This window comes from Colossoma macropomum, unplaced genomic scaffold (assembly GCF_904425465.1).
Source record: "Colossoma macropomum unplaced genomic scaffold, Colossoma_macropomum, whole genome shotgun sequence".
In the NCBI taxonomy this organism is placed as follows: domain Eukaryota; kingdom Metazoa; phylum Chordata; class Actinopteri; order Characiformes; family Serrasalmidae; genus Colossoma; species Colossoma macropomum.
In genome coordinates, this window is record NW_023494785.1 from 20354627 (window position 1) to 20372365 (window position 17739).

Sequence of the window (17739 nt, forward strand, 5' to 3'; positions counted from 1 at the left end):
TAATTTATGTATCTAATAAATTATATATATATATACATACACATATACATACATATACATATATATATATATATATATATATATATATATATATATATATATATATATATATCACACACACACACACATACACACACACAACCACACTGAAAATGACCAGCACTGTTTAAGTGACAAGAACAGCAGGTTTAGTTTCCATGATTATATACTTTATTCTAAAAATGTTTTGTATTTACAAACATTAAAATACAAATACAACTGATCTTTAAATTATACCTATTTTCCTTTACAGTACAGAGACAAGTCAGTGTTTCTGCTGCCTTCCAATAATACGCTGTTTCATCTGCTATTTAAAAAGGCTTCTAATTAAAAATATGGCAGCTGTTCAGCACAAATGTGATGATTAAAAAAAAAACACTCTACATAGACATGAACAAATTATTACTAATTTCTTTAAGCAAATACTGTGCAGTAAAATAAGACATGAAGTTGACAGTGATCTATGTTAGTGGGTTTCTTGGACCAGAAAATGCTGGAAAAACTCTTGTGTTTTCCTCTTCTCCATAATGTCTTGCTTTGTGGGGGACCTTAACAATAAGGCAGCAAATATTGTGGCTGTAAGCAAGAGAGAAGCAGCATTAAGTACAACATTTATTTTTACACAATGACATTTACGAAATATAAAAAGAAAATAAATAAATTGTGTGAATTTCTCCCTAGAACGGGGTTTGCAGACTTCTTAAATCGGCAGAATTACAAGACTTTTCCCAAGATATAAAATTAAATGTCCACAAGAAACAGTGTAATGATGCACATTTTAAGGTTCAACAGTATTCAGTTTCTTTCACTACTGCATTATATTTAATTCAGCACTGTATTGTAATACTGTACTACTACATTTAACTCTTGAAAAAAACACCACATCACAAAGCACACATGACTATTAAATCAGAATGCAGCTTAAATGAAATGACTGCAAATGAAAGTGACTTTTGATCTTGGATTCTGCACCAGGCTTGGACCCCACATAGGTGTGAGGTAGACAACAGATGTGTCATTTTGCAAACATCATTTTTCTCAGTCTTGCTAATACAGAGTCTCATCAAAACACACAGCAGTGACTTGCTTTTACTGTAAGAGATCTGAAGTATGGGGCAAGTCTAAATGTCCTAAGCTGCATATTCATGTTTATCTATCGTACCATTTGTACATGGCTGAAAAGAGACTAGTGTTATTGCAAGATTTATAACAATAATTTGTAGTGCCCCTTCACAAAGCCTTGTCCCCTTGGTTACTGTTGTTACATCTGACAAGCTTTCTAGTCTAGCATGTCAATTATAATGTCGTTATTGACCTTCAGATTAGTATAAAACATGCTTAACCACCTGCAAACGATCAAATACAACCCTTCCAGATGACGGTTAAACAATGCTTTTAAAAAGGGGCATTCCAGCACATTCCAAACCTAACGTCTAACCTTTTGGACCCCACAGCGGCCTTTGCCACCCGCTCTGCATTGTACTGTAAGGGCTGTGAACGGCCATGATTTAATGAAATGATTTCTGACAGAAAACACAATTTCAGCCACTTTTAACATGGATTACATTCTAGATGGACAGTTTATCCAAATATTCCAATTTTTGATTTGTTACAAGTTGTACACGTACAAGGGACAAATTTTCGTCCCTTTACAATGAATCCCCCAATGAAGACGAGACGTACAACATTTAAGTGTTCTGTTTATCAGATATGGAGACAGAGGTGTCTATTAGCATTTCAGCTCAGCTAGATAGCAGTCATGATTTGGAAGTACAAGAGGCAAATGTTTTAAATCTTTGTTTAGCGATGTGTTTTCACCTTACTTTACTAAAAATATAGCCAAGTGTATGCTCCAACATGAGCGAGAAAACTTTGGTAGGCGAAGATAAAAATCATTCAGTATTGAAGACTTTTAAAATTTTAAAACTGAAAGGGACACAGTTTCCAGTAAGTAGTTTAGGAGATATTGAGTTAGTGTACTAAAATATCTGCACTTCATTTATTTTACTGCATTTGTGACTTTCTACATATATAATGCTACATACATATGTAAAGCTAATCCAGGCGGGATTAGTCTAAGTTTACACATTTTATAAAATGTGTGTGTATCAGCACCAACAGATCTAGTCGTATGGAAACGTTTTGGTGGCCCTAGTCAAATTACATATCTGTTGATTTTATTAGTGAATATAAGTCCTTCATCCTTTCTGGACCTGAACACTTCTACAAAATTTACACACACAATATGTTTTGCTGAATTTAACATGTTGGAGGGAGAAAAGCATAAAATGTGGCCTGTGCAAATTTTATATTTTATGTTAAGGAACACAAATTGCCCTAAAATTAGAAGAAAAATAATGTATTTAAGTGTTCCGTGTAGACAATGTGTTAACTTATTTTCACTTAGAACGTCAACAAAACATGTCATTTGACCAGGGATGTTCAAACGTTTGCATATGACTATGTACATGTAATATAAAGGAACTGACCTAGATTCCCATATCGATGCATTACTAATCAAAACTTTCGTTGCTTCTCCTTACAAGCTACAAATTACTGCACAATCATCTTCCTGTCTAATTTGTCCAGCTTTTACTTATGGATATGACACACAGCAACACAACATTTCTTTGTCATGGTACTTATTCTGCCCCCGCTGAGGACACAGGAACAACTAGCAACAATTTGACTAGTGTTTCTACCTGATTAAACAGGGCACGTACTTCTGGACATATTTCTTGAATAATGCTTGCTGCTTCACTGCTGGACTATATATTATCCTTAGATCTAAACACTGCTATTTTTACTTCAGTATATCCAGCAGCGGATGACTGCTATAATAGCAAGCTACTACTAGCATGTTTTCTCTGGACTCAATAGTATTTGCTCCAGAATTTTTATACTGTTGCTATATTATTTTTATACCAAGGATGCTTCCTCAAGTTCTGGGTACATACGCACCACATTATCCACTACTCCTGTTAACAGGACACTTTCCAGATTCCTCATCATATGCAACCCTTTAAATTTCAGTTTCCTGTTCTTTATTTCTAGGTAGTCAAATTTTATATGTTCTTACCTTTCTGTCAAGACAAATCTGCTAGTCAATTTAATCAACTCTCTCAAACTCCCACTGACCTCATGCAATGCTTTTGGTCTGGTTTGTCCCACACTACTTTATTGTGAATAGCCAGGTTGCTGTTCAATCAGTCCAAAGTAACCAATATTTAAAAAAAAATGTTGTTTGTTTTGATTTACAGGGACATTTCATAGACTTTATCCATCAGCTGAACTAGTTAGCTAGCCTGATATCTGTGTTGGTCACTTTTGAGTTAGTCGCAGTTCCTCTATACTGACCAGACAAGTGAGGATGCCCCTCATGCTCAGTGAGGTTCAGGGTCGGAAATAAATTATATGTGCTTATTACTCTTTTGTATAAACGCTGGTTATCTCTTACCATTTAATATCTCTTACTTCTGTCTTAAGTTCAATTTCATTCATACAGGGAAGCTTTGACCAATGATTAGACCAATTATTGACACACTCATCGCTAGGAAATAATGGTGAAGAACTTCAGTAGTGGTTGCAGTCAGTTCGTTTCATTTTCCTGTTCTCTATTTCTAGATATTTCAAATTTTTAATATGCATTTTCAATACTACAATTAGAATACCTCTTACACTTTCAGTATCCATTTCCCTTCAGACTTGAACTGAGAGCGCTGTGTTAATTTTTAGCACTTGGTTTTCTTTTCATATTAAAAAGGTGAGACTCACCGTTAAAATCAACTCAACTTGTAATTGTCATTTTTTACCTGGTTTTGTGATTAAACCATTTTGTTTATAACAGCCTATAACTATAAGGAATCCACAACAGTGTTTCACAGCTTTGTTCTAAAGTTAATTTGTTTTCTGTCATATTCTGTAATGCACCCTATTACTCAATCATTACATTTTTGGCTTTTATGTCCTCTTCATCCGATAAGTCTTTGTTGTTTGAGTAATCTGTGCTTTCCACTGATATTTATGTTGAAATTACGCAATAAAAACAAGGAATAGATTAATCAACATCAGCATGATCAATCTTAAAATTTGGCGTTTTTAAAATGAAGTGACATGGTAACATTTACAAGTTTATCTGTATATTTATAAAACACAGAATAAACTTTTGAATGGTGTAAGACAGACTAATTAGCATATTCCTTTCCATATTAATGGAAGGCAGCTACTCTAATTTGAGGGGAGAAGCCATGAGCCTTGAACGACAACAGCCACCACAGAGAGACTTCAGTAATAAATGCTCAATTAAGTACATTTAGCTGACAGTTCTGGTGTACTCCTTTACCGGGGTCAAGTGCATGTTCCTAAGCTCATTTGGTGTCCCAGTCTGAACAATGCAGTCCACTTCCAGGGCATCATCAAAATGGGCAAATCAATTATTAACAATCAAAAGCTGAAATTACATTAATACTTGTCAGACCATTACCAATATTTTGTTGTAGTACCAAATAAGCATGAGAGTGCTTGAGGATTAAGAGTAAAAGTATATATTTCATATACTGACCACTGAAGAACAGGGTAAAAGGGGGCTAACAAAGTATGCAGAGAAACAGATGGACTACAGTCTGTAATTGTAGAATTACAAAGTGCACCTATATAGTAAGTGGAGCTGATAAAACGGACAATGAGCGTAGAAACAAGGAGGTGGTTATAATGTTATGCCTGATTGGTGTATAAGTACTAAGTCAGTGGTGCAAATGAAACAGAGTAATGTATACCACTTATGATTCATATTAAAACAGCTTATTTACAGAATTTCTATTTTCTAGTCAGATGGCATAACCAAACAGAAAAAAGGAATTCTGATCAAGATAAGATGCTTTCAAGTTCTGCTTTCGTCAAAAAATGTATGTGTCCACAAAATCCAAGTGTCTAATAATATACAAAAAAACTAGAAGTGAAAGTCTCTTCAAGACCTACCTAAAATATTGACGTCCAGGCGGTTGTGTGCAGAGTTCTTCAACAACTCCCGGAGAAATGCCGTTACATAGTTAAAAACATTTTTGTGGCACTGAGGTAGCATAGAAATAATCTGCAGAAGTAAAAAAAAATACTATTAATACTAAAAACACTATTAATATTAGCTTATTAATAAATTATATTAATAGCCTAAACATATAGCTTAGTTCCACATTTACTACACTATTCTGGTGCACATAATCTCATATCAACAACTAAACTGCTGTACAGAATTGATTCCAGAAATATTTGGACACCTATCTGCATTACAGGCTGTAGCTAAAACAACAAAAATATCCACACGAAGAACAGTCCATGACAATTATTACAACTTTAAAAGGCACAAACCATTTTACACTGGCCGCTGTTGAAGCTGCACTCCAGGCACTGCTGGTACAATGAAAAAGGGACCACTGGTTCAGGGAGGGCATCAAGGAAGAGAAGCAGAGCCTCAGCCACTGAGTGGTTACTTCCAGCTAGTAGGCAACTTAGTCAAGGATGTACACAAAACACAGAACACTGCTTTAACACACAATCCATTACAAGCAATAGGACACAAAAGTGTGAAAGGATACGCAGGGTGTCGGGCGTGCCCGTGTCTAAACAATCCCTGATCTCCTCAAATTCACTGCGTAGGCCTGGCTGCTGAAAGAGGTCTTCCTGCAGTAGAGACACAGCATGATTTTAAACAAGACTGCTTTAACTAATAATCTACTGAGTGAGCACGCTAATGTGGTTTACAATTTTGATTTGGACTCATAATTAAGAGTACTGCACTGTGAGCTGTACTAAACATTGCTAGCCTAGTTTTGACACAATCCCTGATAACCTCAATCTCACTGCATAGGCCTGACTGCTGAAAGAGGTCTTTGTACAACAGAAAAACAGCAAGACTTTAAACACCTGCTTTTATCAACAGTGTAATAATTAAAATCTGCAAGATTTTGATTTGGCCTCACAATTAACAGTACTGTACTGTGGGCTATACTAAAATTTGCTAGCTTGGTGTCTAAACAATCCCTGAAACCCTTGAACTCGTTACCTAGACCTGGCTGCTGAAAGATGTCTTCCTGCAATAGAAACACAGCATAATTTTAAACAAAACCTATTTAAGTAAAAGCGTCATGAATGAAAAGCAGATTTCAAGACCTTGACTTGACCTCAAAATTAAAAATACTGTACTGTGAGCTGTACCAAATCATGTTAGCCTAGTAGGTAAAACAAGTGCTTCTGGTGTAGCCAAAATGCCTTTTGATAGCCTGTATTATATAGGCCGGTTAGCATTTGTCCAAAGCTTCCTCAGATTTCTTCTTTAGTTCTAGCATTGCTCTGGTACAAAACATCAATGGGTGGTCAATAATAAGGGTGGTCCAGTTTCAGGGCTTTAGAACTACTGGGAAGTGATATGCGATAGAGAAAACACACACATACACACAAAAACAAAAAAGACAACAATAAAAAAACAACAACAAAAAAACAGGGGTTAACATCCTGACCTGTTTGCTAGCATTGCGGTACAGATGATCCACCATCATCCATAATTCTTTTGGAATGTCTAAAGCCTTCTCAGTATCTGGGCTGCTCGTCTCACTGTTCGACATCAGACTCTAAAGTAAAAGGAGACAAAGAAGTCCAATGTTATATAGACACTTAACTAAGAAAACAACCACACTGATGAACCTTTTTTTTTTTATATACCTAGACAACAAACATATGAGTGCTACGTTCACAGGGGTGTGAGCCAAAAGAACCTATGCTTACTACCACACAATAGCAAACAATACTTCTGGTGCAAATTAGACGGTACCCTACTGTTTTGCAATGCTAATAGACCTTCTACTCTGAGCACAGTATGCCAGAGAACAACATCCCTACTAGCACAACTATGAAGGCCTACTTAGACCAGTACCCAGTAACAAATCTTGTGAATTGTGAACTCTCTTAGCAACACCGTGTTCCTTCAAAGCAGGCGACCATTTGCTTTTTATTTTTTTATTTTTGTAACTGGAAAAAAACTACCCAAATTGAAAGCAAAAGCCTTACACTGAGAAACATGATGCAATTTTGCATGTGGGAGGAGTGGTGGGGGTCTGGTCTATATGACTGGTGAAAAAAAGTTGTTGAACTCACTAGTTTGCCTACGGTCTCTAGGGGCATATCTTGAATGGGCTCCCTCAGCTGGCAGAGGGTGTGAATGGAGGAACCAAAGCAGCTAGGAAGGTAGGAGCCAGAGATCGAGATGAAGAAGTCCTTTCCCCTCTCTAGGTGCAGAATCAAAATGTCCTCAAGCTGCTGTTGGCCCGAGTTCAACTCTGGAGCCGTGGAGCGGTTCACAAACACTTCCAGGTCAATGTCCACACTGTCTCCTACAGACAGAACAGAAGCGCTAAATCCATACTGCGCATCACTCTATATATGCCCAAGTGATTACAACGATGAGTTTGATGACTGTTGTAGCATTAGCACATACAACACATTCCTAAAGCAATATTCAGCCTATCCTCATCTACACAAAGGCAGAAGGAGCTGTCAATAATTTACAAAACCTTACAAGACTGTAAAGGTACAATCTGCTCTGTAAATATTTTAAACTATGATTCAATGAAATGATGACATTAGCTGAATGCATATTTTATGGGAAGCCATGAAGCCCAATACTAAACCTCTCAAATGATTTGCACTTCATACAATCTCTAATGTGTGTCTGAAATTGCACACTGAGGCTATCAGGAGAAGCTGAAATACAAACACAACTGAGCTGTGCAGAGTCACTGAGTTGCTGTGTTTACCTTGGGCAAGAAAACCCCTGGATGGGTTGGCAGTGAGCCAGGGTTTGCAGTAAGCTGGCTCATCCAGCTTCTTGATAAACTCAAACTTACACGGCACCTGACCATCATTGTGAAGGGTCAGAGTTTCGGCTCGATGTTGCATAAACTTCACATCCTTGAAGTGAAACTGAAGAGAAATTTAAGAAAAGCACAAACTGATCAGAATAAATGGCATGAACAGCTAACAAACGATCAGGTAAATACTGGATTCACTGAAGCTGTACTATGTAAGATTTTTTTGTTGCAATTGAAAGAAGTAGCATTACTGAGTCAGGAGGGAAAAAAGCAAGCTTGTGGACTGCTCCAAGTCACCCTGTAAAGCCTTCAAAAGTAATTTAAAAGTCACAAGTGAGGATCAAAAAGAAGGCTCGGCAACCTGAGGTCTCAAATGCAAAATCAACATAACACTGATGAAAACACTATGACAAAAGCAGATAATACACTAGCATTCTCGGAAGACATAACCTCCACAAAGTTTTGACAGTTCTCTTTTGTTACTATTTGTAAATGTACTGTCATTAGCATTACCATTAGCTTGGGAATTCACAGTCAGCATCACTGCATAAAATCAGACTCTCACAATCTAAGTAAAAAAATCAGTTTTAAATCTAAGTACAGCCCAAACAAGTTTCCCCTCATGTTCTCAACAGCACTTATTGCACAGAATAAATGAGAGCATGCTGGCTAGCTTGCTGCCCAGAGTTACAGGAAAATTATTCAGACTACAATAAAAAGCAATAAGGCCAACGTGGCTGTGTTTTAGCATAAGCTTTTGCATAAAGTGGTTTTGAGTGGCATAGAACCCCTGCTCACTCTCCATTTCACTGTCAAGAGTTGACCAAGTAGTTTTTATTTTTAAAAAGACGCTTAAAAAGACTGTCCTTTTTTCTCCTGCACTGTACACTGCTGTTCAAACAGAGCCAGCACAACTTGCTATGAATTTAATAAGTGAATTTTTTATGAACTATTATTATTCAATATAATTACATAATTATGTAACTAATTATATGTAAATAATTGCATATATATAACGTAAAATATATATATTTTGTCCTATTGTGTACGTTTCAGTGAACAGTCTGGTTGGCCCAGCTGCTGTAGCTGCAGTGTCTGTGTGATTGCTCTGTACTTGGTCATCATCAAGTTATTTTGAATAAAACAGCTTTATATTGAGACTGCGTTTCACATAGCATGGGCAGAGTATTTTAGTATGGTGTGAGTACATAAATTGTAGACTTTGTCTGTACATAACAGACCATTCAAACTTACAGTCCGTGTCCCCAAAGAGCATGATTTCTTAAACAGCACAGTGTATGTCTGGCTTTAGAGGACATTTAACTACAGCTCAACCAGCCAAAAGAAATACTTCAGATGTAAACCTCCACAAGTGAGCTCCTTGGCTGCTTTAGCTTCGGATGTGATTCCTGCTGTCACTGTGCTAGAGACTGATGTTGTAAGAGACCGATGAGGAGCATCAAAACTATGAAACGTACTTTACTTAAGCTGTACAGACGTGCTTTCGGATGTGGCTCTCAATTGCAGTGCTAATCCAAGGTAGGTAATGTAACATAGTTAACTAATGCACTTCATATAAAATCAGCTGGATTTTAATGATTTAAATATCAAGGTACACTGCACTCATTTACTCTAACAATTACTTAATTCTAAGTAGGTAGTTCGTTTTGGTACACGGTATCATTGAGTACGTATTCGTACTTGGACTCTGAAAAATGGTATCAATATATCCCTAGTACACACAATGTTTTATTCACCTTTACCCTTACAGTTATAACGGGACCTTTGAAAGGCTATGGTAGAGTAAAGTCCCCACATCTCTGCTGCACTTGATTTACTGAGTAAAGGTTTCCCAGTGGTTAGCTGAGCTATGAAAACTTTACTGTAATGACAGAAAACACCTTGTTTTTCAAGCATGTATAGCATAACATTGTTGGGATTTGTTTTGTTTTTATTTTCTAGTTTTCTGTTTATTTTCCTTTGTTTTAATTGTTATTCATTAAACAGTATTAATGCTGACGGCTTTAGGAAGCCATCTCCATTTCTGTTCTCGTGGTTTGAACAATTACACCAAATGGCCTTATTTGAACACTGCTTCTAAAATCTCTTGTAGTGTAGTAATTTTTTAAAATGAAAATATCGTACCAAGTATTTAAAGGTATCACCCAGGCCTACCAGCATTGCCTGCCTATTCTAATGTTTTTCCATGCTCTAGCATACCTGATTCAACTTATCAGCCATTCAAACATTCCTTTCTTGACTTGGGTGTGTTCGAGCAGGGTTAACACTAAAACGTACATGGCAGGGGTTCTTCAGGACAAGGACTGGAAATTACTCACTTCATTCATTTACTTATGACATGCACACTGTTGGAGACTTAAATGTACACTCACCTCACTCTGCGACAGACACACTGATGGAATGCATTCATTTTCTAGCTTGTCCAAAGATCGCACTATATCTTCCAATGTTCTTTTATAAGACTCCTCATTCACCACTTTGATCTAGAAAGAAGAGTGGGTAATGTTAAGCAACACCATTAAGAGTTCAGAGAAAACACGATGAAGCACCGCTGGCTTTCTCACCCCTATCTCCAGAAGAGAACTGACAGGCTTGTGGTCACTGGTTCGCAGGGTCATGTGACTCCTGTAATGCCGCTGAGTAATGTTCTTTCCTTTCCAAAGGATGCGATCACACCAGGCTGGAACACGACACTTTTCACTGCTCACACATAAACACACAAGCATAAACAAAACATTCATACTAGGCAGCATTCGTCATGAATTTCGATTTTGACAGATGGCTAATTTTTATATATTTTTTTATTTTAATTAAAATTTTTATTAGCCTATGTTCCCCACTTACACAGTTTTCATAAATATTCTGACATTCACCAATATTTTCTTATGTGGGATTTGTTTTGAGGTATGAACAATCTGTGCACACTCAAGAGCAAAAAGGTGCTAACAATTCTGCAGTTTAAGAACACGTCATAAATCAGACCTTTTTCTAAGGACCTTTCTAAAGAACACATTTAAGAAAAAAAGCTTAGGAAGATACTGGTGAATTAGGCCTTTTTTTGCTCTTTATCCAAAGCTCACACTTTGCATGCTAATAGAACACACTAATATAAAACATGGGTGGCTGGTAGGTAGGCCTAAACAAGCACAGGCATGCATGCTCAGCATTCAAATGCACCACACAAGTACTTGAGTGGCTGACATTATTTTGATCATAAAAATGTTATACAGAGGGGCCAAAATAAGAATAACATTGCTGATTCCAACTGCAGGCTAGAAGAAAATATTAGTTGATTCTGATGAATTTTGAATACCAATAACACAGAATACACTGACAATGTTAATAGAAGGCGAATTCTGACCTGGTGTCCCACTGGTCTGAGCCCATGTCATACTTGTATGTTGGTTGGAATTCAATCTCTCCCTCCAAGAAGTCTACAAACACAGCTTCTTCATCCATTTGTCTCTTCAACTAAAAAAACAAAGATTTAGATGAGCACAGTGTAATACGGCACAAAAAACTATAAGCACATCCCTTTTCCAGGATACAAAAATTCTAGTCAACTAAAGCCTCACCTGATCATGATTGTGTAGTGTTTCAAAATCTTTTTTCAATATAAGGTCCTTCACATGATCAACCTCTAAGTCACTTATTCTATAATTTAAATCACCAAGCCACAGGACAATGCTGCAGACAGAATGGTAAAGTCAGTAACAGCTAAAAATATTCATACAATCAAACCAAGTGCAAAGCAAGTGAAACCGAATATGTGCTTGCTTATTTACTGCTTCAGGCTGAAACATATTTGTGGGAAAAACATTACCTATGCTTCATGATGGTAAGAGGTGAAAGTGTTGGGTCTAGCTGCCTGAAGACCATCCTGCTACAGATGTCTCTGTAGTCCTGGTTCCGTCTCTCATACTCCTCTACATGAGCTGCCAGATGTGCGTTCACCACACAGATGTCCGAATTGTGGAATCGGAAGCGAACTGCTACAGCACCTTTATTACCCTGGTTAACAAGATTAACGGGGTCAAATGAAACATTCTTCATAAGTAAAACAATAAAAGGTTAACTTTTGAATACTCCATTCTTTCCTAGTTGATGTAAACTACACTACACTACACAGTGTAGTGCCACAGCCCTCCAGGACTGAAACTGAATGTCATCTAAATAATAAAAGTAAATGGAAAAAACAACCAAGAAATCAGGGACATTCTGACTAGTAATCAGGATGGATACATTAGGTGGTACCTCCTTCAACAACAGCAATGAAGTAATGCCAAGCTCTATAAGCTCAATATATGTCAGATGCTTTTCGTACTGGAGTAAGCATACATACTGTTGAGAGCAAATGGCATGCCCACATGATCTCACCATTCTTCCCATGATGCCTGTGCCTACAGTTTCTGCCTCCATCTCAGAGATGTGCTCAGCGTGCTCCTTCTTCACATAAAAAAGTAGCATAATCCCCACCAGCCGTACCAGCTTCACCTACCACACACAGCAAAAGGCTTAACAGCTGCTCTCTCACACAGCCCCTGACACCAACCACAACGCAGTGCAGGAGTTAAATAAAAATAACAGATGAAGAATGCAACACATTACATATAGACTTTACTCTGAATTTAAAAAAGGTGCCACAACCATGTCTTGTTGAGCCCTACACATGACTTTCAATGCTGGAGGCATTCGAAAATAACACAAGGCATTTCAAAGCAGGCTGTGTGATGACGTTTAAAATTCATTGACTAACTGAGGTAGAAAATGTTACTGAAGTGAACTTGCTAATTTGCGATATCAACAAAACCTTACAACAACATGCCATTTAAAGGAAGGTTGGAAAAAAAAAACAACTGGTGCTTTGTGACAAGTGCACCATCATAAATTATGGCTAAACACAATGAATCTATATTAACTGTATCTGCTGTTGCAAAAATCACATTTTCTATTATGAAAAAAAAGTAAAGCTCAATTTGCATCCAGAGCATCTGTGTTAACATAAAATGTCAAAGTCACAGCAAGACGAGAGGAAGCCCTTACTAAGGCATACTTGGCATCAGAGTGGAGGCCCTCAGACACAGCCTTCATCCATTCCTGCTCCTTTGGTGTGTCATTAAAGAAAAACGCCTCTTTACTCAGGTCCAGCTCCTGGAATCTAATGAGAAAACCCAACATTGTAAATATTTACTCTTATGAAAGAAGCCCTTATCTTTGTTATAAGGCATGTATGCCAGGTTCTTATCTTTCTCAGAAGGATTTCTTGTTTTGTCTCTGTTGAGACTTTCAACATAACGCAGTGAAAGGTGCAGAAGAACTAAATACAGCAGCTTTTGCAAGCCCTACCCTATGCAGTAGAGATCAGGGGGCTGAGGTGTGCAGCCCAGCCATGAACGAAGACTCTCCTTTGGTGTCTGCCCATTTACATTGTATGTGCCCAGGAAAAAGCTGAGAAAATGGCAAAAATTAAAGCTCTAAGTACATACATAAGCAGAACAACACAGACATTCCCATATTCCAGGAATTACACCTGTATGTGACTGGTTCAACACACATGATAAAACACTATAAAAGTCTGACTGACTAGCAAAATCACCAGACCTTAATTCCAATTCTCAATTTGGAAAAGCAGTCGAAATGCTGATTTACAAACATGAACTCTAGCTGAAATGTGCGTCCCGTTTGTGAAAGAGTGACCTAGAATGAACAGGAACTGCAGTAATCCTTATGTTACAGGACTGAAGCTGTTAGTAAAGGGAATTTCAAGGATTTTTCAAATATTCTGCAAAATTCAATGAAAGAGATGTAAACAAAGTCATTCAGAACAGTTTGATGCAAAATGGTTAAATGTAGGGAAATTTACTGCCTTGGATTTCTTTACAGTCACGATAAGAACCAGAAATTGCATCAACTACACAAATATAGCTGTTATTTATGTCCAAAATGACCAGTGAACCTGAATGTCTTCAGAGATTTTTTTACACAATGTTGATGGTGATAAAACAGTTGTAAATCAGAAAATATGTTTATTTTGCTTTTCAGCACCCTGCACGTACCTCTCTGCTGGGAATGTATTTTAAAAAATGTTTTAGTCCACAACGTTTTGTGACAATTAAACCATTTTAGTGGCACATTTGGTTTCGCTAGAACAAAGCATTTCACATCAAACCACTCTGAATGACTTTGTTTACCTCTTAATGATTTAATTATGCAGAAATTTTGAAAAAGGTGGAACTACTTGCATACATACATATACAAACTCTGTGGTCTGATGAGAGGTGCACAGTCAGCAATACTGATAAAAAAGATTATTTTAATTGCAAAGTGAATTTTTCTTTTCTCTCTTCTTGCATATTTTGCATGTCTGTGTGCAAACCCTAGTTTCACTTGTGAGAAAATCATCCTAAAGGGGGCGGTGTTGCCAACTATTAAGCCCTGGTTGTGTATGGCAGATGAATTACATGAAAAATAGAATAATAAACATAATTACGTTTTTTGACCATACAAAAAGAAACTGTAAGATACTCAGTTGAGGCTCAAATGTTCTTCATGTTTTTTTTTTTCTTTCAGACACTTATTTATAAGCACCTTTTTCAGCTTAGGTCTTCTTTATGCCTCATTCTGCATTTACATTTCAAATCATTCTGTGGAAGTTCGAATTACCACCAAGAACCTAAAGAAAATGTCAACTGTCCACCAAAGCACAAGAATGTCTTACCTGAAGTTCTCAATATATGTGTAGTCATCCTCATTCTTGAGAAGTTCACACTTGATGAGGGTGTCTCGCAGACCAAACTGGGGCATGGTAAGCATCTGGGCTTTGTTAGATACAGTGTGTGTGGACAAGCGAACCAGCTCATTCCTCCCCTCACCTTTCACCCTCTCCTGGCTGCTGCGAATTTTGAAAATATGCTTATATTAACGGCAATTCCAAATGTGAGTTTTATTTCCCAAAAAAAAAAAAAACAAAAAAGGTAAAATAATATCCTACCAGTTTCACTCAGACAGAGGTAACAATCAAAAGTGTACATGTAGAACATTAGCCAGTAATGGACTTGTCAGATCTATGAGTCAATACCAAGTTTCATGGTTATCAATCCAGGGTGTAGGCCAGATAAGGCACTCCTTCCTTCTCCCGACAGAAGACATTGTATGCTCAACTGGATAAATTTTAGGTATATTTTAGGAACACTCAAGAAAATTCAACTTTTAGTGCTGCTTCTGCAGCTAAACAAATCAACAATCACACAATTAGTAACTCAACCCCAAATATAATGAGTAAAAATATAGGACCCTGGATGCCTTTACTATGAAGATGGTAATGTCAAAAGGCTTTGCTCACTTCATAGAACTAAAAGCACATGTTTGATGTGAATCTTCATTTCAAGAAGCTGAAGGTCAGACTTCTTTATCTTCAAGTACATCTTCAGCACACATTTTAGAGGTTTCCTTGCTGCTAAAGAACAAGCCATTTCTAGTTTTACATAGATCATAAGAGTCAAATTGTAGTAAAATACTTGTAATAAAATTTTAGTCTTAAAACCCTGTGATACCATCAAAATTTAGACAAATCATGAGCTCTGCACTACAGGCACTTTAAAAGCAAACACTGTGCAAATGTCAGACATTTGATATAGGGCTGGACAATATGATGACATAGTACTGTGGCATGCTGAAGGGTGGAGCAGCCTTTCCAGCAACGATGAGCTCAGGTAAAGCTCATTCAGCTGAACAAAGTTAGCTCATCTGACCACAGATTAATTTTATGTTTGCCTACTTCTTGTTTCCATTCAGACATGCTAAGTTGGGATCTGCACTATAGATCACAAGATTTTTGGACTACAGTTGCCCAAAAAGCAGTTTCTGACGTGCAGTTTTAACAGCCTTGACTTTCAACAGACATTTGCTCATAATTGATGATGCTGAAACAGTCAGAATATTTCAGTTTCCGGTTTTCTTTTGGATGTCAAACGAGTCAAAGAGTCATGGGTGTGTCTGTGAATGGTTTCTAGTCTGCCTTTTCTGGTCACTAGTGCATGAAAAGTTAGATAATATAACACGTGCCGAATAGTCAATATGATTTAAATATCACTGTCTGTACAAAATCATGCAACAACATAATGCACATTTTTAATTAGGACATGTTTGACTTCACCCACTTCTCATGGACACTCTCTCCTCTGGCCTTCTCTGTGCTGGAATGTGTGTGTTTGTCCTCTTTGTGTTCTCTGGTGTCAGCAGAATGAGATCTCTCTGTAAGAAGGAGTGGAAACAATTCAAAGAAAAACCATGATTGTAGATCAGACACGACGTTTGGTCTACCCCACAGTAAGTCATCTGCATATTAAGCTGACAGGTAGGCTAATGAGTACTCAGCAGTAACACTGAAATGGGGTTGGCATAATGCCTATGAGCTTGAGGCTGGGAACAGAAAACCTTGCTGAGCTCAGACTGACAACATATACCACTGATCCAAACTGTAAAAAAAATGCAACAGTTAAAGCAGAATCTTCTTCTTTAATGTAAAGCAACATTATGGTTAGCAAGCTCAATGACAATGTTTTCAGCATGATGGCCAAATCATTATACATATACATACATACATACATAATGTATGTATATATATATATATATATATATATATATATATATATATATATATATATATATATATATATATATATACACACACACACACACACACACACACACGCACACACACACACTTTGAATAACACAAGAATGGCAGTCATTGTGAGTAGAGCTTTGTTTGTGGAAAACATTACATTGCCCAGGAAAGCAGATAGGCACTCCCAGGAAGCCATAAATGTGCTAGAGAGTGACCTACAGCAAAAACATTTATGAGAAATAACTTTTAAAATTAAGCCTGCTCAACAATCAATCATGTTGGGAATCAACATCACACTAGCATCCATGTAACAGAAGTGAGAATTTTTTTAAATGCCAGTATCTTTGAGATTATGCTACCGTAACACTGAACCAGCACTTTCAACAACCAAACCAGTCTACTCCGCACTGACCACAGAAAAAGAGCCGTTACAGTGCAGACTCCAGCCGCACGTCTGAGTTTGGAAAACACTTCAAAACAAGCCAGGTCAACGCAGGACGATGACAGACTATTATCATGTGCAGAGTAACGTCTCATAAACAGACAGACTCTGTACACATAGCTTAACTTAGCGAGGCTCAGAGGTTCAGGGGAAACAAACAAACAAAAAAATAGTAGCAAGCAAGCACAGCCATAGCGTTACCCTGACAGAGGACCTGAACAATGTGAAGGGGATTAAACGAAATCTAGCACAACTCACTATTACCTTACTAGGTTAGCTAGCTAGTTACTTAACAAGGGTTTAACTGTCAGCCAAGACAGTTGAGGCGACACACGACCAGTCTTTTCCTGGAATGTTGCAACACACATTAGCTCACACCAAGACTACAGCTACAACTTGTGCTCTTCAAACTCCTTCCTGATAAATCGATGCATTTATTTATATCCAAGTCTGGAAAACCTCAGTGTATTTAATTAGCTAACACCTAGCTAGCTTGCAAGAAGGCTAGCGCTCGGTCGGCTCCAATTGTAAGTTAGCTCTACTGTGGCAACTTGGCTAATCTTATCTTACAAAGAGGAGTTTCTCAGCCTTCAATCGGACGCAAACGACAGTTAACGCCTATTTTGCACAGACAACACGAGTATTTAACTTGCTAGCTAACCTCATAAAACGAGGCAGGCAAATTAACATTACCTATCAATAAAAACGACCAAGTGAACTGTAGTGATCCCACTAACAAACTTGACAAG

At 37.4% G+C, this 17739-nt stretch overlaps 1 protein-coding gene across 5 annotated transcripts in view; it reads right to left on the bottom strand.

Moving 5' to 3' along the window:
* Nucleotides 1–187: 187 nt before the first annotated feature.
* inpp5b (inositol polyphosphate-5-phosphatase B) overlaps nt 188–17739 on the bottom strand; it is a 28294-nt gene continuing 10742 nt past the window's right edge. For 2 of the 5 annotated variants that reach the window (XM_036586631.1, XM_036586656.1), the window contains 17 exons: nt 16079–16172; nt 14638–14808; nt 13266–13367; nt 12963–13077; nt 12297–12413; nt 11743–11930; nt 11495–11606; nt 11281–11390; nt 10484–10619; nt 10292–10402; nt 7845–8010; nt 7186–7421; nt 6552–6662; nt 5631–5715; nt 5404–5531; nt 5017–5128; nt 326–615 (listed from right to left, as the gene is read on the bottom strand). In XM_036586631.1, coding sequence (XP_036442524.1) covers nt 506–615; nt 5017–5128; nt 5404–5531; nt 5631–5715; nt 6552–6662; nt 7186–7421; nt 7845–8010; nt 10292–10402; nt 10484–10619; nt 11281–11390; nt 11495–11606; nt 11743–11930; nt 12297–12413; nt 12963–13077; nt 13266–13367; nt 14638–14808; nt 16079–16172 — 2204 coding nt within the window. In that variant the 3' untranslated portion in view covers nt 326–505. Of the gene's footprint in view, nt 616–5016; nt 5129–5403; nt 5532–5630; nt 5716–6551; nt 6663–7185; nt 7422–7844; nt 8011–10291; nt 10403–10483; nt 10620–11280; nt 11391–11494; nt 11607–11742; nt 11931–12296; nt 12414–12962; nt 13078–13265; nt 13368–14637; nt 14812–16078; nt 16173–17739 lie in introns of all 5 variants that reach the window. The other 3 variants (XM_036586639.1, XM_036586647.1, XM_036586622.1) reach the window with 2 other exon arrangements.